Genomic DNA, 20,319 nt, shown 5'->3' with positions numbered 1-20,319 from the left:
AAGAAATTTTTGAATTTAAATTTCTTTTATGCGTGTCCCTTAATTCGCACATGTTAAATGTGCTTAGACCAAGTCTGAAACAGATTTTTATTTGTTAAACGGTCAAAAATACGTGACCCTATTATTTCTCCACGTTTGAATTTTGACTGAGCAAATTCTGCTCCTTAAAATCCTCTGATTCCAGTTCTCTGCTTGCCTATAAATACCAATTCATTCTTCAGTTTTAAAATCACTTTTCTTTTTCTCTGCATTCTGAGAAACTGCTTTCTTTCCTCTCTATTTTTCTTCTTCGTTTTAAATTATTGTTGTTTCAATTTTTGAACGGTTGTTGCCGTAGAATTGATATTCGTATATCAATTAGAGTGGTTCAAAATTTCGTACCATATTTGGTGTTATTCTGACCGATACTACAGTGCAGTAGTTTATCGGTATACTTTTGAAAAACGGCTGTTTTATCCTAGGAACTTCACGGTTGATATACTACAGTGCACTTCTTCGAGTAGTTCCGCGAAACGTCTTAAAGAAAGCGACCTAGTACGCGACTCAGCCAATAATTTGTTTCGTTGCCAATTTTAGAAAAAAATTCGTTTTTCTGTTTTTAAAAGTCAGTAAACCAGTTTTAACAAAATTTGAGTGTAATTTAAGCATATATTAGGAGCATAGAAATGTAAATTACATACAACATTGAGTATGAATCCTAGTGTTAATAAAAACTAATCTTACGATTGCGGTATGCCAAATCAAGAGATTGCCCTAATCAAGTTATGCTTGTGACCAATGGATCGTCTTAAAGCTCTAATAAAAACATATACTTATATGCAAGCAAATAAAATATACTTAGAAAAACTGAATTTTGATTTTAAAACCAAAAGCCACATACAGAGGAAAAAAACATATATAATCAAGATTTCAAGTCATTAAGTGAAGGAGTAATTGCGCTACATGCTACCAACATGGAATGTTAATATTCAATATAAAGAAGCTAAACGGACATATAAAATGTTAAAAATATAGCGAGAGCAGATATTCCTCCAGAAAATTGGAGAAAAACTTGTTCGCGTGCGACATGCCCCACAAAATTTACTTGCGAGCTTCAGCCTTCTTTTGTTCTTTGGCTGAAACAATTGTTTAGAATTATATCAGTGTCAAAATTCATTCTTCAGGGTATCTCAGCAAAGAATAAGCAAGAAAAATATTACTAAAAACATACCCGCTTTCTCTTCTTCACGCTTTTTGGCAGCTTCAGCTCTTTCTTGACGTATGAGAGCTAAACGATCTGTAAGACAAGGTTACAGAACATTGGTCATCAGGGAATTAAAATCTCACATAGGTAAAAAACTTTTTAAAAATATGGTATATTAAGTGGTTTTAGATTCGAGAACAAATAGTACCTAAATCTTTCCTTGATTGTTCTGTTTTTCCTTGCTCTTGAAGTTTCATGTAGCGCTCATGAGCTCGCTGTTTCTCTATCTCCTCTCTGAGAACAGAAGGCAATTTTCAAAATATTAGAAAAGCTGTTAATACAGAAGATTCATCTTCGATATTATATCAATTTATAACTGAAATGTGATCCCTGTTGGTAAAAAGTAAGCAAATGAAAAATAAAGATACCTTTCGCGCCTTGAAAGCTCGCTGGTTTTCCCAATCTGCGTTGAGAAGGAAATATAGCATTATTCTTTTCATATGAATTTATTGTTACAAAGATATCTAAGAAAGACAAGAAAAAAATGGAACGAAAAACTCACATCAATGTCTCTAGCTTTAATGGTCTTGGGCTTTACCAAGTTAGGGTTTTGAATCTCAATAACCCCTTGAACACCTTTTGCCTTCTGCAGACAATACATAACATCATCAATTTCATATTGATGGGGAAAACTATAGAAATAACTGAAACGTATAAAAGATGTACAAAAGAAGATTGTAGAGACTTCTTATTGTAATGTACTGACAGTATTTTCATCTTCAGATTCTTCTTCAGATTCTTCCTCGGAAACTTCATTAGTTGGCTCCTCTTCATTCTCAGGTTCTTTCTAATAAGATTGTAGAAAAAATTAGCATGTTATATAATACTCATTTGTAAAACATATAGCGAAAACCGAAAATATATAATGCTGATTTGTAAACTTCTTGGCCAATTTCAATAAACTTCTTGATGACTTCTCAACTGGTTTGAGCTAAAGGTTAAAGGAGTAAAAAATCCAAGGTTCTAGTCCTAGTGAAGAAGAAAAATACTAACATTAACAAATAATTACTAACTTTGGCAGCCTCAAAAAAATATATTTAAATAACTTGGCAATGATTTATTGGGTCCTTCGCCAAACTGAATGACCCAACATAAAGCTAAAATTAAGCAACCCAGAAGTTGCTCTGCTCTTGAAACAGAGAAACTGAAGGGATGCAGCACATGGGCTAGGTAATTGATTGGTCAGTTGGAGTCAGCATGTGGAGGATAGGGTGGCAGCCTGTTGAGCTTCAAAGAGAATAAGGGTGCTATGTTTTTAAGGCTAGAGTGTTTGATGAGACACTGTGGTGGATGGTTTACATGATTACATGGTCTATAACAGTGTGACTAGTCAGGTGTTTTATATGGTGAAAGAAGAAAAGTGGGTAGGGGACGTTGCAATATGAATATGAATGGCTCGTGCCAAACATGATTTCATAATTTGCAACATGTGGATCAAATTTACTCAACTTATAAGTCTAATAGACTAATACACAAATTGAATTTAAAATTCAAAAGGAACCAGAATTAAAAAGTGATGTCTTATGCAAACTAATAACTAAAATAAACAGGACATGAAAACATGTTCATCTGCATATTAACCTATGAAAACGTGAAAATTATATTGCTAACATACTTTGTGCAGGTGGTCACACCAGAGCATGCATGTCAATGATAAATAAATAAAAGGCGAAGTAGGAGGCAGAAAAAAACCTGTCGAAAAGTCTTAGGACGGGTGGAGGTTCCAGCAACTGCATTGATCATAAAAAACATCAAGTTTTTAGAACAGCTTGTTGAATCGACATAATTAAGACATTTTTTTATTCATCAAAGAAGTCACTCACATCTCATTCAATTAAAGTACATCTTGTAGTTACCACAAAACATACTCAATAAGTTACATATAGGGTGTGTTTGATCTCCAAAAAGTAAGTATTGAACAAAACAACACAAACTTTTAAGGTGTTGAACAACTTATTGTTAGATATCTTTCCCCCAATTTGTCCAGACGCCGATACAATTTTAAAATCAAACACACCCATAGAGAAAGCTAAAAACCATAATTTATTTGATAAACCAATCAATCAGGCATGCAAAGGCATCACTATAAGGATGGTGACCTCACTAAGGTCAATATCACAAACCCTATCTTCAATTCTAACAACAAATCTTCACAAAGTCTCAAATTTGCAGTCCATTCAGATCTAACAGTCCCATAAAAAAATTCAATTTTTTTATCAACAAACCTCCGAATGAAAAAACTCAAAGTATTAAAAGCATACCCACAAACCAAATAACTTTATTTTAAGCTAAAAAAAAATCAAATTTTACAAAAACAAAAATCATGGAATCATGCGATGTGTGAAGGAAAATTAAAGCATACCCACAAACCAAAATCTATCAATCACACCAAAGATGAATAATTTAATCGGAAATCGAGCAGAAAAATTAAAAGGGATTGATTGATTGATTGATTGATTGAATTGCACTTACCCATGTCTTCATGGGTAGAAAAGTTGCGGCGACCAGTAGGCTTAGCCTTGAATTTTCCCCTTCCCATGGTGAAAATTGATGAAGTAATTGGCTCTCTTGATTTTCAGAAAGAGAGCCTTTGATGGATTGAATTTGAAGAGTAGAGGACTAAGGGTAAGGGGGATATTTTGTTTATCGAAAACCCTAATTTAATAATTTTGACGTGCTTAAATACAATTTTGCTTTGCCTCATTTTTTTTTTTTATTATTTTTTACGAAATTTATTTTATCATTTTTATTTAATTTTTTAATAAATCCTTCTGTTTTTGATATTTACAATTTTGACCCTCAGTTTCTAAAATAATTGAATTAATGTTATTTGTTTTACGATAACTATTAGCATCGGGCACGTTCAGATGCTCCGGGCCAAAATGACTCACCCGAAGAGAATCAAGAGTTCAAAACAAGTTAGGGTTGTCTGGTTCATAGGTTGATCAGATTGGTGTTTTCAAGCCACCACTAATAAAAAGATTAAAAAATAGAGAGATGAATAATCAGAAATAGCTTTTTCATAATACATGATTGATTTTGGTCATTTTAGACCTGCAATCCGAGACAACTCGACATGTGATCATCCATTTTGTCTCAGTTATATTGGCTTAAAGGTGTTACTACTAAATTCCTCGGCCCTAATAACTATGTATCACATTTTAACTATTCACATGGTTAAAAAAAATGATAAATAGTTTTTTTTTAATGGCAAATTATAATTAGTTAATTGTTATGTTAATTTTTCTACACTTTGTCACAACTTGAACTCTGAACATTCAATTCATTTAACCCTTAGTTCAACTAACTAGTTGAGCAACAAATATTGATAGTCTTGCTAACAAATATTGATATTATTTTAACCCATCCCACCCCAATTATAGTCTAGCTAACAAATATTGATATTATTAGATTAGACACTTTCACTCATGTTCGAATCCAAAATCTTCCAATTGTGTATGTATGTTTTAAATGATGTTTGTTACTTCGTCTGCAAACCTAAAAAAAAATATAAATGAAAGAAATATAAATATAAAAACAAAATGGAAACGTCAAGATCAATTTACTAACTCTCGGAAGAGGAGTTGAAGAAGTATTGTTTGGTGGTGGCTAACTTTGTCTTGTAGGCTAATGCTTAATATAGATGAGTTTGGAGTCTTGATTGTGACAATGAGTATTTTATTAACAATATTTATCATATGCGTACTCATGAGTCTCATACGGTCCTATATCAGTCATGAAGGCGATAATATGAAATTAATTGGTTCATCTGAAAGTGTATCTTTTTGCTTTGTGTTTGTTTAATAATTGGCTTCCTGATAAGAATGATTTAGTGTGACGTGGAATGCCAAATATCAACTCTTTATTATGTCCACGTGGTTGTGGGAAAGATGAAAATATTACTCATCTATTTTTTTAATGTGATTTTTTGGTGAAGCGTGGAATGTAATACTTAATTAGTTGGAGAGTAAATTGTCAAATTTCAGGAGGATATTTGACGAATTTTAAAATTTTAGGGGGTATTTGACGGTTTACTCATTAGTTGGAAGTAACTTGTGGTTTTCCAAATAATGCCCGTTGGTCGTACTCTTCAATTTTGTGGATCTCATTTATTTGGAAAAAAATGTTCACGGTTATTTCTATGTGATTAGGTTGGCTTACGGTTGATGTATAAAGGAAATTAATAGTTTGTGGTTCTCGAGATTACACAACCTCATAGGTAACATTTCTAAAATCTTATTGGCTATCACATTGTATTGTGTGTAACCATCAACTTAAACTTAGTTACTTTTATTTTGAAAATTAAATGAAAAATCTTTTTATATTCTTCATACCTTTTTATATTCTTTATGGGTACTATAATACCCTATCCATATCCTACTCATTATCATCCCTATATATATATATATATATATATATATATAATATGAGTCAGGATCCGTTGACACCAACTAGTTTGACACCAAATGTTACACCTCTCAATAACGTTTTAACCAATATAAATTTTATAAAATCAACCGTTGGATTGAAAGTTTACATCATATAGATCATTTGTGTAAAATTTCAGACAAATCCAAAATCATTTGATATGCTATTGAGACACATAAAGATTAACGGCATTTAAAAAAATACAAAAACCGTTAATTTTGATGTATCTCAATAACATATCAAATGATTTTGGATTTATTTGAAATTTTACACAAATGATCTATATGATGTAAACTTTCAATCCAACGGTGGATTTTATAAAATTTATATCGGTTAAAACGTTATTGAGAGGTGTAACATTTGGTGTCAAACTAGTTGGTGTCAACGGATCCTGACTCATATAATATATATATATATATATATATATCTTGTAAATACACAATAAATAAATAAAACATAAAACATACGGTATATAAATAAATGAATCAAAATTAAATCTTTAATTAACGGTTGAAATTTTTAACCAATAGTAATAAATTACTTGGAGAAAAAGAAAACTAAAATAAAAAAGATTAACAATATCTAATTTGTAGTAGATTGATTTTTATCTTTTATGCCTATTGACATAACGCGAACAGGACAAATATTGAGAGCATAAAACCCCCTTTTCGCTCTGTTATCATTGTCCCAACCCTTTCAATTTCTGCACACACTCTCTCATCTCTTAAACGCTGCTTCGTCTTCGATTTCTCCCTCTCTGATCGAATCATCATCGGTTAGTCCTATCAATTCTTCAATCTCCCTTGTTCAATTTAATCTCTTCTTTATTTTTACCCTTTTTCTATCGGTTAGGGTTTCGTTTCGTTTGATTTCCCCTTTTTGTCGGCGTGGTTAACACATGCCTCTATCTTGCCTTCATTCATAAATCGTTTCGGCGATTCAGAATTGGGATTATCTGTTCATTATCTCTATTGCATGATCTATATCTTGAAGATTATATTTTTAATAGAAAATTAAGGTTTTTAACTTTTTGCTTTTTTTTTAATATTGTTTGAATAAAAAATAAGGGTTTTTAACTTTTCTTGAATGGATTGTTAATTTGATGAAGAAATTGTTGTTTTGCTATTAACTAAAAATTCTGGGAAAACCATAATATTACCCTCATATGTTATGAACAACTTTTTGGTTGTTCATAACTTCAAGAGATAATTGCTAAAATTTACTAACAAACTACACTAAGCTAAAATAACTAAATTCATTCATTCATTTTGCTTGATTATTACATTCATCTAATACCATTATATATAGACTAGAATTTGGCATATTCTCTAGCATCTCATCCTAAAGAGATATCTAGAATATTCTAGATAATGAGTGACTCACTAATAAAGAGGAAGGATCTAGAATCCATGAGTAACTACAATTTGAGCCTATTTTATTCTCCGGGCCTATATTCATTACATTCCATTGGTCTTGCAGAATCACCTTGTCCTCAAGGTGTAATCTAACAAAATCCACAATGTAGTGCAACGTAGAATTTAATCAAAACCCAAAGAAAATTCAAATTGTGTTGAGTGGACTTATTCACAAATTCTTGCTCAAAATGCAATTCTTCTTAGCAGCATGGGCCAAATGTGAAAGTGCACCTTGGGCCAAGTATGGAGACAAGCCCATTAAATCATTAGAGGATTTTAATGACTTCAATTCCCAATTTACCCTTACTTTATTGCATCCTCTCCCTTTCACGTGCATTGCAGCAACTGTGATGATATCGGCGTTTTTGAGCTCCATGGCACCCTCGGCGAACCAGAAGCGGCGCCTCTCACCGGAAACAAAATAGTTGCCGAAAATAGGAAGCTGGAAACCCAAAATTTTCCTCTATCCCATGGCACCCACAACAGAGAGAAAATGCAACGATTGACGCAAGAATTTTCCGTCGGACTAAACTTGTCACCGCCGGGATCAAAATTGAGGGTGCTCCCAACACGAAAACCAAAGGAGCTTTCAAAATTGCTGACGAAAAGCTTGTGATTCAGTACTTGTCGTTTTGTCACGCCGGAATGAGTGTTGTCGTTGTTTGTCACGACAGTGAAACGGTATGGTAGAAGTAAAGGCCGAGTGGGAAAGATTGGACGGTGCTTCGCCGGAACCAAACTCTTTGAAACATCGCCAAAGGACTTGATGGTGAAAGAGGTAACGCAATTTGAATCATACTGTGGCGGAGGAATTGATGGAGTTAATCGGTGATTAACTTCTTCTTGGTCCTTCACTGTGACGTCATCCTCACTCGATCTCTCGTCAGTTTCAGGTGTTGAGAAATCTGCAGTGAAATTTTGTATGAGCTGTGACGAAGCCACATCGTTGAAATCCTCTATAATAGCAACGTGTTGTTCGCCAACGACTTCAGACACAGGAGCGGAATCGGAAAGGATTGAGAGATCTGGGACAAGTTTCTTCGCAGCGTCGATCTCAATGGTGACGTGATTGGAATTGTATGGAAGAATTTGGGAAGTTGCCGGAGGTTTGTATGGATGAGTGCATATTTCGAGTGGTGGTGGCGTGAAAACGGTGGGGGTGACTGTGGATGTGGAAATGGAAGGTGAAACAAAGGTTTGTGGGTTTACAGGTTGGTTGTTAAAGTGGGTGGTGATGTTGTAGGTGAAATTGTGATGGTTGAAGGGGGTTGATATGGGTGGTGGAAATGGATCATGGGAGTGTTGATTAAAGTTGTGATTAAACATAGTTGTGGAAGCGATGAAAGGTGGTTGTTGGTAAGTGAAATTGGGAGGCGTGAGGCTGTTGTTGAGTGCTGAAATCTCAGAGGCGAAATTGGAAATGGAATGGAGGCAAGCTCTCTGGGAATGGAGAAGTTGTTGGGTAGCATAATCAATGTGACGAATAAGGTAGTGAGGGGAGTTATTGGCAATGGAATTTGGGTATGTAGGTGGTGGTGATATATCGGTGTTGATGGATGGTGGGTTTTGATATGCCTGTGGTTTCAACAAAGTATGAACACTAATGATTGTTGGGTCATGGTGGTGAAACGGATTATGGTAGAGAGAAGTCATGGTAATGAGAAAAAACTCTCAATGAGAGCACCAATTGTTATGAACAACTTTTTGGTTGTTCATAACTTCAAGAGATAATTGCTAAAATTTACTAACAAACTACACTAAGCTAAAATAACTAAATTCATTCATTCATTTTGCTTGATTATTACATTCATCTAATACCATTATATATAGACTAGAATTTGGCATATTCTCTAGCATCTCATCCTAAAGAGATATCTAGAATATTCTAGATAATGAGTGACTCACTAATAAAGAGGAAGGATCTAGAATCCATGAGTAACTACAATTTGAGCCTATTTTATTCTCCGGGCCTATATTCATTACATCATAGCATTAAGTTTCCTGTTTTTATGTCAAGCCATTTGAAACTCACAAACATAAAAGTAGAGGGACCGGGGTTCGAACCTCATAATGGGGTGCCCGGCCTACTAACAACTTTGGCATTTCTGCCAGTTGAGCTAGGATTTGTGGACAAGTTTCGTATTTGTTTGGCATGAAGTGATGATGATTTTGTATAGAAAGATGAATGAATTGACTGCAGAATTTTAATTGACATAATAGATGTTTTTCATGATGTATTTTTTGTCTAAAATTTTGTGTTCTTGAATCTCTAGGATTTTAGCTATGGGAAAAAGGAAGGCAAAAACAAAGCCACCTCCAAAGAAAAGAATGGATAAGCTTGACACTGTTTTTAGTTGTCCTTTCTGCAATCATGGCTCTAGTGTCGAGTGTCGCATGTAAGCAAATCTTTACTACCTGGAAAAGGATATATAGCATATATCGTTTTTATTTCCTTACATATTCATTCATGCAATAACATTAAAGACTACTTTTTTCTGAAATCAATCCTAGCCCTCCATATTTCATTTTAGATTTGAATAGTACTGTGTTTGATGCTCATTCGTGGCATTTATTTATTTATAGTGATATGAAGAACTTGATAGGGGAAGCTTCTTGCGGAATATGTCAAGAGAGCTTTAGTACTTCCATCACAGGTATGTTTTTCTGGGTTGAGCTTTAGTATCATGGCTGACGGATGACATGGAAATGATATATGTTGTTGTTTATAGTGATCAATTTTATACCGACGATGATAATCACGTGAGACTTACTATTATCAATAATCACAGTGCTTTTAGTTTTACTTTTTTCTATGAAGTCGATTGTTTTGTGCATTAACCTTTTAGACCTTTGGTCTCAATCTCATGCCATTTAGAAAACAAGAAAAAATTTAAAAAGTTATATCATTAAAACTATCTCATGCCATTTGGACTCAATCTCATGTGATATAAAACTATCTCATGCCATTTCGTCTCAATCTCATGTGTTAAGGAAGTTTTCTTCACCGGAACTTCCTAATGGGTTGTGACCGTAAAACGTTCTACAACAGAATCCTTGTATAGGCCAGAGGCTGCAATGTCATGCACTACCACTATAGCATGCGATATAATAACTATGATTGAACTTATTTGTATGATAGAAAGAGAAAGAGAGATATTCAGTGTTTTTTATATCTTCTGGGACCATATTCACTATGATATAGCTAATAATCTTATACTTTTGTTTTCTTTGCAGCTTTATCTGAGGCAATAGACATGTAAGTTCAATTACTTAATTGAAAATTTTCTTTTCCACCTCTCCCGTTCTCCCCCAAACTCTGTTACACCCACATGACTCAAGTATCTTAATCAGTTAATTGTGATGTTGCAGATACAGTGAATGGATTGATGAATGTGAACGGGTGAACACCGTAGAAGATGATGGTGCTTAGTGATTGCAAGGATCCACTTATATAGTGATAGTAAATGGATAACTGTCCAACTTTATAATATCTCCACCCTGTATTTATGTCCATTTCTGTTGTGAGCACTAGTATGACTATAACCTTTAGTTTGAATGTGGACTTGTAATGCTTGTAGACATGAATATTATTAAAATAATTGTCTATTTAGGTAAGCCACTTTGATGGAAAGCTGGTATTTTAGTTTCTATGTTTGCACTTAATGTGATAGTAGCTGAAACTGAAAGCAGTAAGATCTTATTTTGAAATTAAGCGCCTAGGTAGTACATACTAAATAATACATAATTTGGGTCTTGCTGACTAATGCTCGTGGGGCAAAGAAGCAATTTTGCATTGAAATCAATAACTTTTTTACTTTCAAAAAGTTAAGTGCATATATTTTCCAACACAAACAATATGTTTCTATTTTTGTTATCTTAGTTAGGGTACTAGTTAGCATTTGCCTAATAATTTAAACCCATTAAAAAAATATAATGTGATTTGTACTTCTGTTTTGAGTTTTATTTTTTAGGCTAAATTGGTCTTTCATTTTTTAACTTATTTATTGGTTTCCTTTAGCCCTCCAAATGGAGGAAGTCTTTTTTGTTAAATTTTGTCAAAAAAGATTAACCTTCGTATCAAATCCGGAAATTCATCACCTCATTCTTCCCAAAACCATGAAAAATTAAATATGCAACATACTCAATAATTTATCAACAAACCCATTCATCAATTTTGTTCCAACCCATTCAATTCTCTTTCTTTCAATTTCCTCTACAAGAAAATCAAGCAATTCAGAAATCTTTTCATCTGTCTTATCGAAATCAAAGGTATCAATAGACTTCACAAACATTGTCCCAACAAGAGTTCTCCAAGAAATAATTATGCATTTTTGGTTTTGGCCATCAGTATATCAATCTAACATAAATGAACAATATGATTCCTCACCTGCTCTCTAGGGATGAAATCATATTTAAATAAACATTCAACTTAATGAAGTTAAATGATAATCAAGCTTGGTATCGAAAAGTAGCAAATTGAATATGTAACTTAATAAGGTTAAATGAATATGTATACTCTACAACATAAAAACCCTTCCTTTTTGTTCAAACCGAAAAAGTTTTGATTTTTATCGGTTTTGAATTAGGAACAATATAGCGGGAATAAAATTGAAGAAATGAACCAATTATTAGTTGGTTCAATGGTGATTGACGCTGAACTTGGTAGGAATGACCACGGTTCGATCCCCGCAACTGCGATCAAGAGGAGGTTGGGTCCGTTTGGTGATGAATTGTTAGATTTGCTCTATTTTTTTATTTTTATTTTTTTTGGATTTGACGTTGAACAGTGATGAATTTCTAGGTTCAGTGATGAAAGGGGTGATGAACTTATGGGTTTGGTAACGAACCTATGAAGAATAACGTTTTTTGACAATTTATTCGAAAGAACTTATTTGATAGACAACCGCATAGTTTTTTTTTTTCTTTTCAGTGATTTGTTAAAACCAATATTCATCGTGAGACTGTCACAAACGCAAGATACTAGTTTTTCTTTTTCACAAAAATGTCAGCTTTTATTTATTCTATTATAGATTACAAAAAAAAAAAAAAATTGGTTTTTTATTTTAATCTCTTTTCCGTCGAGGGATGCAAATTTTCGTCGTATCACACATCACATCTCATAAATTAAAAGGGGAAGCCTACTCATCTTCAAGCTCTGCTGTTCTTGTAGATCGATACAGATCGATGCGAAGCGTCTAAGCACAATTCAAAATTCTAGTTAACTACTTCTTTTTTTTCCTCAATGCCCAGAAAATTGCAAATGTTTTGGTAGCAATGATTTCTACCGCATCCAATATAACATCTATTTTGATGTTCTTAAATATTGATGAGATTTTTTTGTTCATGGATATTTATAAATGTCATTGGAATCAAACTAGAATAATCGGTTCAATTTTTTTTTTGTTTTCACCACCAGTTTAATCTGGTTCGGGGTCAGTTTTGACATCAAGTGATTTCGGCCCCCTCCCGATCGCGGTTGCGGGGAATCGAACTGTGGTCCTCCCTACCAAGTTCATCGTCAATCACCACTAAACCAACTAACGATTGCTATCGGCTCAATTTATTAAATCAGAAATCAAGGGACTTATTAGTCCAATCAATTAAATTAAGAATCCATTTGTCATTTAATTTAGAATGAAATAACTTGGATTGCAATTCAACCATGATCGACTCAAAACAACAAATTACTTTTAATAAAAATACTTTTAAATATTTTATTTATTTATTACAAGTTATCAAGTTCAACTGTAGTTTAATTAAAAAAAAAAAACAGTTCAACTGTAGTCAAATTAATTGAATAATGACCTTTTGTTTACTGGTTTATAAAGTTTTTTTTTCCGTTACAAGAGAAAAAGGTTTATAAAGTTAATTATTATTGTTTTTATATAAGCGTTTATAAAGTTAATTATATATTGTTAGCGTATTTTTTCCGCTTTAGATTTATTAAAAAAAATTTGTTATACTTAATATGTGTGTGCGCGCGTGTGTTTAGGATATGAATAAAATTAGTACATATATATAGGGATATGCTCCTCCTTTGTACACCAAAAAAAAAATAGTACATATAAGTATAGAGATTATTTCATTATACATATAAAATTAATTAAAATAAATAATTTGGGGATAACGAAAAATTCATACGTCCGGTAGTCGTGGTCATGGATAAAATCTCCACGAGACAAATAGTTCAACAAATACATGAAAATAAAATAAACTTATATAGTATATAATGATGGTCCGAAGCACGATTCAAGATGGATGACTAATCAGGGCTCCATAGTGCAACCAAATATGTTTTTAGTAATACAAATAATATGTACAAATATTGTATGAACATAAATTTATGTTAATATTATTATATATAAATAGTTAAAGGATATATATTTTTGTTTTTGTAATAGCAATGTACACCGTAAATTTGCAAAATTGTCTTTTATTTTTTACGAATTTATACAAAAAGGGTAAAAGGAAAGAAAGGAGAAAAATATAAAAGAAAATATGAAAAGAAATAAGAAATAATTATGCATTTAAACCCTGGACCTCCAACTCATTTTAACCCTTAGTTCAACCAAGTTGAGCTGCCCATCCCATTCTTGGTGATTGATATGCATGACTCAAAGAGTCATATTTAATACATCAGAATCAAAGAATTTTGTATGATTTATTAATATTTTTTTAAAAAAAAAATATTTAAACTTCATAATTGTATGATTTATTAAATTTTAAAAAAAAATTTAAACTTCATAATTTGGTTGGTGATGTCATGTAATTGGTTGGTAACATTTTTGTGATCGATATGTATGACTTCAAGACTCATATTTAAAACATGAAAAGGAGGAAAAACAAATTGTGTACTACTATTTATCTAATATTCAAAAAATAATAATTAAATGTTATGTTATATTAATTGAGTTTTCATTATTTATTTAATTAAAACTTGCAACATTTAAATCTCTAAATTAAAAGTAAAATTCTAAAAAGAGAATTTTAGAATGTTATGTTATATTAATTGGCCAGTGGTTGCATGATTTCACAAGAAACAACTATCTTAAATAAGATGCAACACTTTAACTAGACAGCGAATTCATCCAACACAAGGTAGCTCATATCAATGATGTCTTTCAAAGATTCCCTTGAATGGTATACATAAATTACTCAAAAGGAGACCGAAACATTTTTTATTACATGGCCAGTACTATGTACCTTTGAAGGTTTGTCCTGCGGCTACTACCATAAAATAGTTCAAATGACTTACATTAGCATAATTTGGAAAATATAGTCAGAGCTGAATCACAGCAATAGAGCCTAAACAGCAGGGCAATTCCAATGATGCTAATTAGATTCTAGCATCCGACAAAGTGCTAATCATAAATGACACACAGCAATTGCTGTAAGTTTTAAGTTAGAATCCAGCATCCAGCAGCCAGAAGCTTCCAATATGCTACACTCCAGTGAGAATGAGCTATTCACAATATCTTTGACAAGGCAAACAAAAATGGCCTTGATTTCTTGTTACTAGGGAGAGGGAGGAAAAGAAAATCAGAGAAAGGAGGCCAAAACAAAAAAAGAAACTGCAGAGAATAATTTATAAGCATGTTGCACATCACTCCAAGGTGGATCATGTCCCATAATAGTCGCCCATGTTCTCGACAAGATAGTCATATGGTGCAGTTAAGCCATATTCGTATGTTCCGTTTAGTGGGGTCACTCTGTTTGAAGCTGAATAGACAGCACCCATGCCAACTTTGGCATTAATCTTGGCTCTGCCTTTGGCAGGCCTTCTGTTATCAGGCGGAAACTCGGCAGAGAGCTTTACCATCTGCTTCTGCAGATCAGCAACTGAATCATTTGTTAATTTTGCCTTTGAGTTCTTCTTCCCATCAACAAGCTTTAGTTCTAAACGGTATAAGGCACATGCATCACACTTGCTAATCTCGTATTCATAAAGGTGCCATTCAAAATGGTTGAGTGGTTGTGGATCCATATAATAGGATCTCTTCAGACCTCCAAATTCATTAATAACTTGCTTTCTAGATTCATGCCAACCACGCCCACTGTAATCTGGCAATGACCTCTGCTTTCTGTTTCCACTTTCAAATGCTCTTCGAGGCTTATCGAAGAAGAGCCATTCCCTAATAGTCTCGCCCTCAAGAACAGAAAGATCAAAGAGCTCTGTATTCAAACAAGGGAGAAATAAATACAGAAAGAACAATCAGCCCTGGTAGCAGATAAAGTGGTGCAAAACATAATAAACTAAGGAAAAGATTCTAAAAGGTTGAATTACCAGGCGCATTCCATGGAGACTTTGCAGTTGCTGCTCCCTCACATTCTGGGATGCCAACATCTTTTCCTTGTGCCTTTGCACTAAGAGCAGAAAAAAGTAAATTATCCTTTAAACCAATGCCCCCAGGTCGTAGAACTGGAGCCATGCCTGGTGGCCCTTCGTTCAAAGCAAGAGCAGCATGAAAGCTACTGCAATAGTCTTGACACCAGTCCAACCCTTGTGCGGGTCTTGGACAGTCCCAAAGTGCACACTTTGGGCCCAAAAAAGCAGATGGAGGAGGGCATGCACTTGGTAGGTAGCTAGATATATGAGGAATAGCTTCCTCAGAATAAACTGTACCATTGAAACCAGTGTATAAGCCGTGATCAAAGTCCTGATGTAAATCAAACTGGGGATATTCTAAAGCAGGCCCATCCTGGTTGATAGTTGCCACGTTTTGAATTCCTGAGGTTGACTGTTTACGCTCATCAACCAATGCGAAATCATGTTGCTGTTGGCCCTGTTTAACAGTTAAGCCAGGAAACTCATTACAATTACAGATGAGATGAGATCCAATAAAGAAACCAGCTCAGCATTGAAATATGGATAAAAGTACAATGTGCTAGAGAAGAAGTTGCTATGCAAACAAATATGTAAATATTTAAAAACAAAGAAGCATAAACTCTAAAGAGTAACCAAAGCAAACCATCAGAGCCTCTCTCTTCTTCTCAATCACAAGATGTTGCTATTGGAAGAAAATATGTCAATCTTTAAAAGAAAACAACCATAAACTCTAAAGAATAACCAAAGCAAACCATCATTGTCTCTCTTCTTTTCAATCACTTAGAAGAGGAAAATTAAAAATAGGACATTAAACTAGCATAAAGCACATTACAGTAGAATATAAACATTAAATTAGGGCAGATAATGTCATCTAACTGAGATAAAAACAGCTAACAAAAGAATCAGTTCCTTTCAAATCAAGCTTGATGTTTAATGACTGTTCCATGCAGTCCATCAAAGTCAACATCTATAAGCCAGGAAGCCCAATTTACAAAGTTCATGAAACCAATGCAATATTATAATTATAAAGCAATAATAATAACTTCAAAGTCTGAATTATTTATTTATTCATTCATTTATTTTGATAACCCTTCGGAGTCTATAAACTGAAATGACTAAGTTTCACAGACCCAAGATTGATTCACGAGGTAAAATAACACAATATCCATTTTTAGTAAAAAACTGCTTTACACTTTAAATTATGTATTCAGTAGCTCCGAGTAGAAGGAATTAACAACCCAATTTTCTCTCAACCACATACAAAGGGTTGGATTTATCATGGACAAAGCAATAAGTTTATAGTTATCAAATCACAAATCAGGAGACATGTTCTGAATTATGGATTGAAATTATAACAACTCACAAGATTGATGATCAATCATTAAAACTAATATAAAATGTATTTATTATCAAATTAAAATTAATAAACTATAAAAAGATTCTGAATTATGGATTGAAATTATAGCAAATCACTAGATTGATGACCAATCATTAAACTAATATAAAATGTATTAATTATGCAAATCAAAATTAATAAACTATAAAAACAATATACAAATAAATAAAACCTTTTTTGTTTTCTATGCACATTGATATGTTTATTTTCTAGCATATCAATTTATTAGGTTTCTCCATGCGCTTCACTAACTTCTAAAACCTAGCCTTCATTGTTTTCAACCACCTCTTCTGTTTTCCAACTCATACAGTTCAATGAATCCAAGTTTCGATTCACCTCCCACCAGCCCCACTACCCTCACTGCCAGCACCAAACCATCCAATACCAACCAGCAGAGGCTCACTATTGCTGGAGCCCAGACTAGTCACTCACACCCAAGCCCTGATTCTCATTATGCTATGTGCCTACATCTATGATCTACCCATCTGGGCAGCGAGTGATGGGAAAACTCAAGCCTGTCTTCGGGCTACTTCATAGAGCTCTCCACTGGGGAGATTCTGGCCACAACCAACCATCACCATCTTGTCTCATTACCACACAGTGGATGATTAGCTCACTATCCCTCCAATATTGGTACACCGAAATTACATAAAACTGGATTGATTGAGTGAAGACTTGTGTTGAGTTGCACAAATCATATTGCAATCCATATCATTCCATTACAATGTTAAGGATAGTCAAAACAAATTTGTGGGTGCATTAACATACCATAAAGTACTGTTAATTCTACAACGAGACTGTCAAGATGTTGGACAACTAATAGATAACTGAGAATGTGAAGGAACAAAAAAAAAAACTAAAGCCAAGGGAATGGAGAAATTACTACAGATGCATGTACAATATGTTTTTCAGCTGTCTATTTGAACGTACCACATTTTTGGCATCTATAAAATGAAATAATAGATGATATGTGCTATTCAAATATCAAGAAAGGAGCAATGAACTTCAAACTAAATAAACATATATTTGTCCAATTCAAATACAACAGAAATATAGACCTTGTGTTTATCACACTGAATGTTCCGACTATAAAACGGCCCCATTAAATGTTCTGTGAAAACAAATTTAAAATGAAAAGCATTGTATCACTATCACCATTGTTTGGAGGAGAAGAAACAAAATGTCCCACGATAATCTTTTTCAGTTTACATTACATAATATTAACCATTTGTGAAGCATCATCTATGAGACTAGAGAGAAAGAGAGAGAGGTTAAACAGCTAATGCCACAAACATGAAAAAATATGAAGCGCAAAATAGATTTTTTATCCCCAAAAGGGAATAAGAAACTCACCTCTTGAAACACGACCTTCCCCCCAGTCTGCAGAGTCTGGTCATTAGGTTCAGGCTTAGGTGCGGCTAATGGACTAGAGGCATCATCTTCCTCCTCGCATAGCTGCAAAAGCCGACAGATATCGGTGGAGAATGATCCAAGACTTCCATCCTAAATTCACCCACAAACACCCCAGTTCACAATCACAACTTTAGCACTAATATTGCCATGCAATTTCACATGTATCCATCACAATTCAAATATTGCCGATTAGAAACAAGCACCCGTGATAGTTATCTCAAACAAACTCCACCCGTTATAATTGCATTGAAGCTAATAACAATAACACAGAAATATGATCTTACTTGCTGCAAAGAAGAAGCAGGAGAAGGCTCATTGAGCTCTGACTTCCACTCACGAAGCATCTGATGGACTTGTTCCTCAAGGACCGCAGCATCAACCGTACGGCTCTCCTTCCTAGCAAACTGCAAATCCAGGAACATCAGCTGCAGATCATCAACACGATTCTTCGCCTTATCCTTAAAAAGCCTGTGTGATGCAGACTTGCAGCTGCTCTTCGAATTCTTCTTCATCGAAGTTCTCCCTATAAAACCCTACACTCAGAATCACAAATATAACAACCAACAAAAAGTGAGAGAATAACCCAAAAAAACACACAACTAGCAAATAAAGTAATTATCATGATCAGAAGCATATTCCAGTTCAAACCATTCACAACCCCAAAAGACTAAAACAAGGAATCAAACAATCCCACTTGAAAATTAAGTTAAATTTGAATTATATTAAAAGAATCCTCCAAATTACAACTAATTAACCCTAAACATAGATCGAGACAATCAAATAATATAAAAGTTCAAAAAAGCTGAAATGAAAAACGCAAAGTTAAGCATGATCGATAAAGTGAAGTTTAGAACAAACCGAAGTGAAAATACAAGTATTGAGTAAGAAATAGAAAATTGGATGGAAAATGAAAGAGTAAAAGGATGATGCAGATCGATTGAAAGGTGTGATTGTTGCTTAGGGTTGAAATAGATGGACGGTGGTTACCTCTTACCTTAGATTCTGTGATAATCGCTTTTTCCCCAAAAAAAAGTTGGTATTATGATTTTTGGGGCGAAAAAACAAAGGGTTCAGTTTTTTATGACTGTCTCTTCCAAAATTTGAGAAGGTGTGGAAACTGATATGATATATAAAGGAGAGAGAGAGAGAGAGAGAGAGAGAGATATGTATTAGTGACTTCTCTCCCACCTTTCCCTGCTGAATTTCTGAGGCAATAAAGCAAAGACAATTACATCAAGAATCAATATTGATTCATTGAAAATATCGTTAGGTGCTTCGGCAGTAATTGACACGGAACTTTGTTGGAAGCACCACATTTTAATCTCCACAATTATGATCGGAAGGAAAATAGAACTACTTGATGCCTCCGAATCAGATTAAACGGGTGGTAATCAAGTTCTTAATCAAGGTCTTAAGTTTAATTTTTAACAGTCTTAGAAAATTTAGAAAAAGTTTGTCCCATTTAGGTTTCACATTACGCATAGGGGATACCCGGTAACTTATACAAAAAAATATATTGATTCATTGATGCTCGAGTTTATTCTAATTTAACATGCAGTTAACTCATCTCTTACCTTCCAAATTAGACGGAAACAAAATTGAAGGTAAGTAAGTGGTGGTATGGGATGGAAATATGGAATACATCTCATCTTATTTAGGGCTGTCAAATTTGCATCCGTGGGGATGGGGATGGAGGCAAAAATCCCCCCGTAGGCACTTTGAGGTGGGGATTGGGGACGAAGCATCTGTCCCCACGGATTCCCCGAATCTGTCCGTATATACACAGTACACTGTATATTATTATTAGTAGTCAAATGTTTTTGCAATGTTTTTAGTATGCTTATTAGTCCATTCCCCGAACTGCCATACTTTGCTATGGAATATTTTGGTTATGATTATTACTAGTCAAATGTTTTTGCAATGTTTGTTGGTTATGAATGCATTATTTGTTTTTTTATTATTTAAAAAAGAAAGATAAAAAAAATTTGTTTTTTAAGTAAGACAGAAAAAATAACGTCATACTACTGTCATAAGTTGACCGAAAAATATAAAAATTTTGTTAATATTTAATATCCGTGGATTTCCGCGCAAACCATGA

The 20,319-nt window shown here is 33.7% G+C and overlaps 3 protein-coding genes across 4 annotated transcripts; 1 reads left to right on the top strand and 2 right to left on the bottom strand.

The window, feature by feature from the left end:
* Positions 1-877: 877 nt before the first annotated feature.
* On the bottom strand, positions 878-3,909 carry LOC123918481 (28 kDa heat- and acid-stable phosphoprotein-like). The gene is made up of 8 exons (XM_045970544.1): positions 3,716-3,909; positions 2,936-2,973; positions 1,950-2,030; positions 1,746-1,829; positions 1,612-1,646; positions 1,392-1,477; positions 1,211-1,276; positions 878-1,115 (listed from the first exon to the last, which is right to left on the bottom strand). Exons 1-8 carry the CDS (start codon positions 3,780-3,782, stop codon positions 1,081-1,083), a joined length of 492 nt encoding a protein of 163 aa, XP_045826500.1. The 5' UTR covers positions 3,783-3,909; the 3' UTR covers positions 878-1,080.
* Positions 3,910-6,290: 2,381 nt separating this feature from the next.
* Positions 6,291-10,717, top strand: LOC123918480 (transcription elongation factor 1 homolog). The gene is made up of 5 exons (XM_045970543.1): positions 6,291-6,446; positions 9,360-9,482; positions 9,670-9,740; positions 10,321-10,342; positions 10,456-10,717. Exons 2-5 carry the CDS (start codon positions 9,370-9,372, stop codon positions 10,514-10,516), a joined length of 267 nt encoding a protein of 88 aa, XP_045826499.1. The 5' UTR covers positions 6,291-6,446; positions 9,360-9,369; the 3' UTR covers positions 10,517-10,717.
* Positions 10,718-14,169: 3,452 nt separating this feature from the next.
* LOC123918479 (transcription factor VOZ1-like) lies at positions 14,170-19,511 on the bottom strand. 2 transcript variants are annotated; one of them, XM_045970541.1, is made up of 5 exons: positions 19,216-19,511; positions 18,506-18,754; positions 18,162-18,311; positions 15,371-15,869; positions 14,170-15,258 (listed from the first exon to the last, which is right to left on the bottom strand). In XM_045970541.1, exons 2-5 carry the CDS (start codon positions 18,731-18,733, stop codon positions 14,705-14,707), a joined length of 1,431 nt encoding a protein of 476 aa, XP_045826497.1. In that variant the 5' UTR covers positions 18,734-18,754; positions 19,216-19,511; the 3' UTR covers positions 14,170-14,704. The 2 variants fall into 2 exon arrangements, with proteins under 2 accessions (XP_045826497.1, XP_045826498.1); XM_045970542.1 differs by having other exon boundaries at positions 19,209-19,477.
* Positions 19,512-20,319: the final 808 nt, after the last annotated feature.

The sequence above is a fragment of the Trifolium pratense genome, linkage group LG3 (genome assembly GCF_020283565.1).
Source record: "Trifolium pratense cultivar HEN17-A07 linkage group LG3, ARS_RC_1.1, whole genome shotgun sequence".
NCBI classification, from domain to species: domain Eukaryota; kingdom Viridiplantae; phylum Streptophyta; class Magnoliopsida; order Fabales; family Fabaceae; genus Trifolium; species Trifolium pratense.
This window is presented reverse-complemented; position numbering and strand designations above follow the sequence as displayed.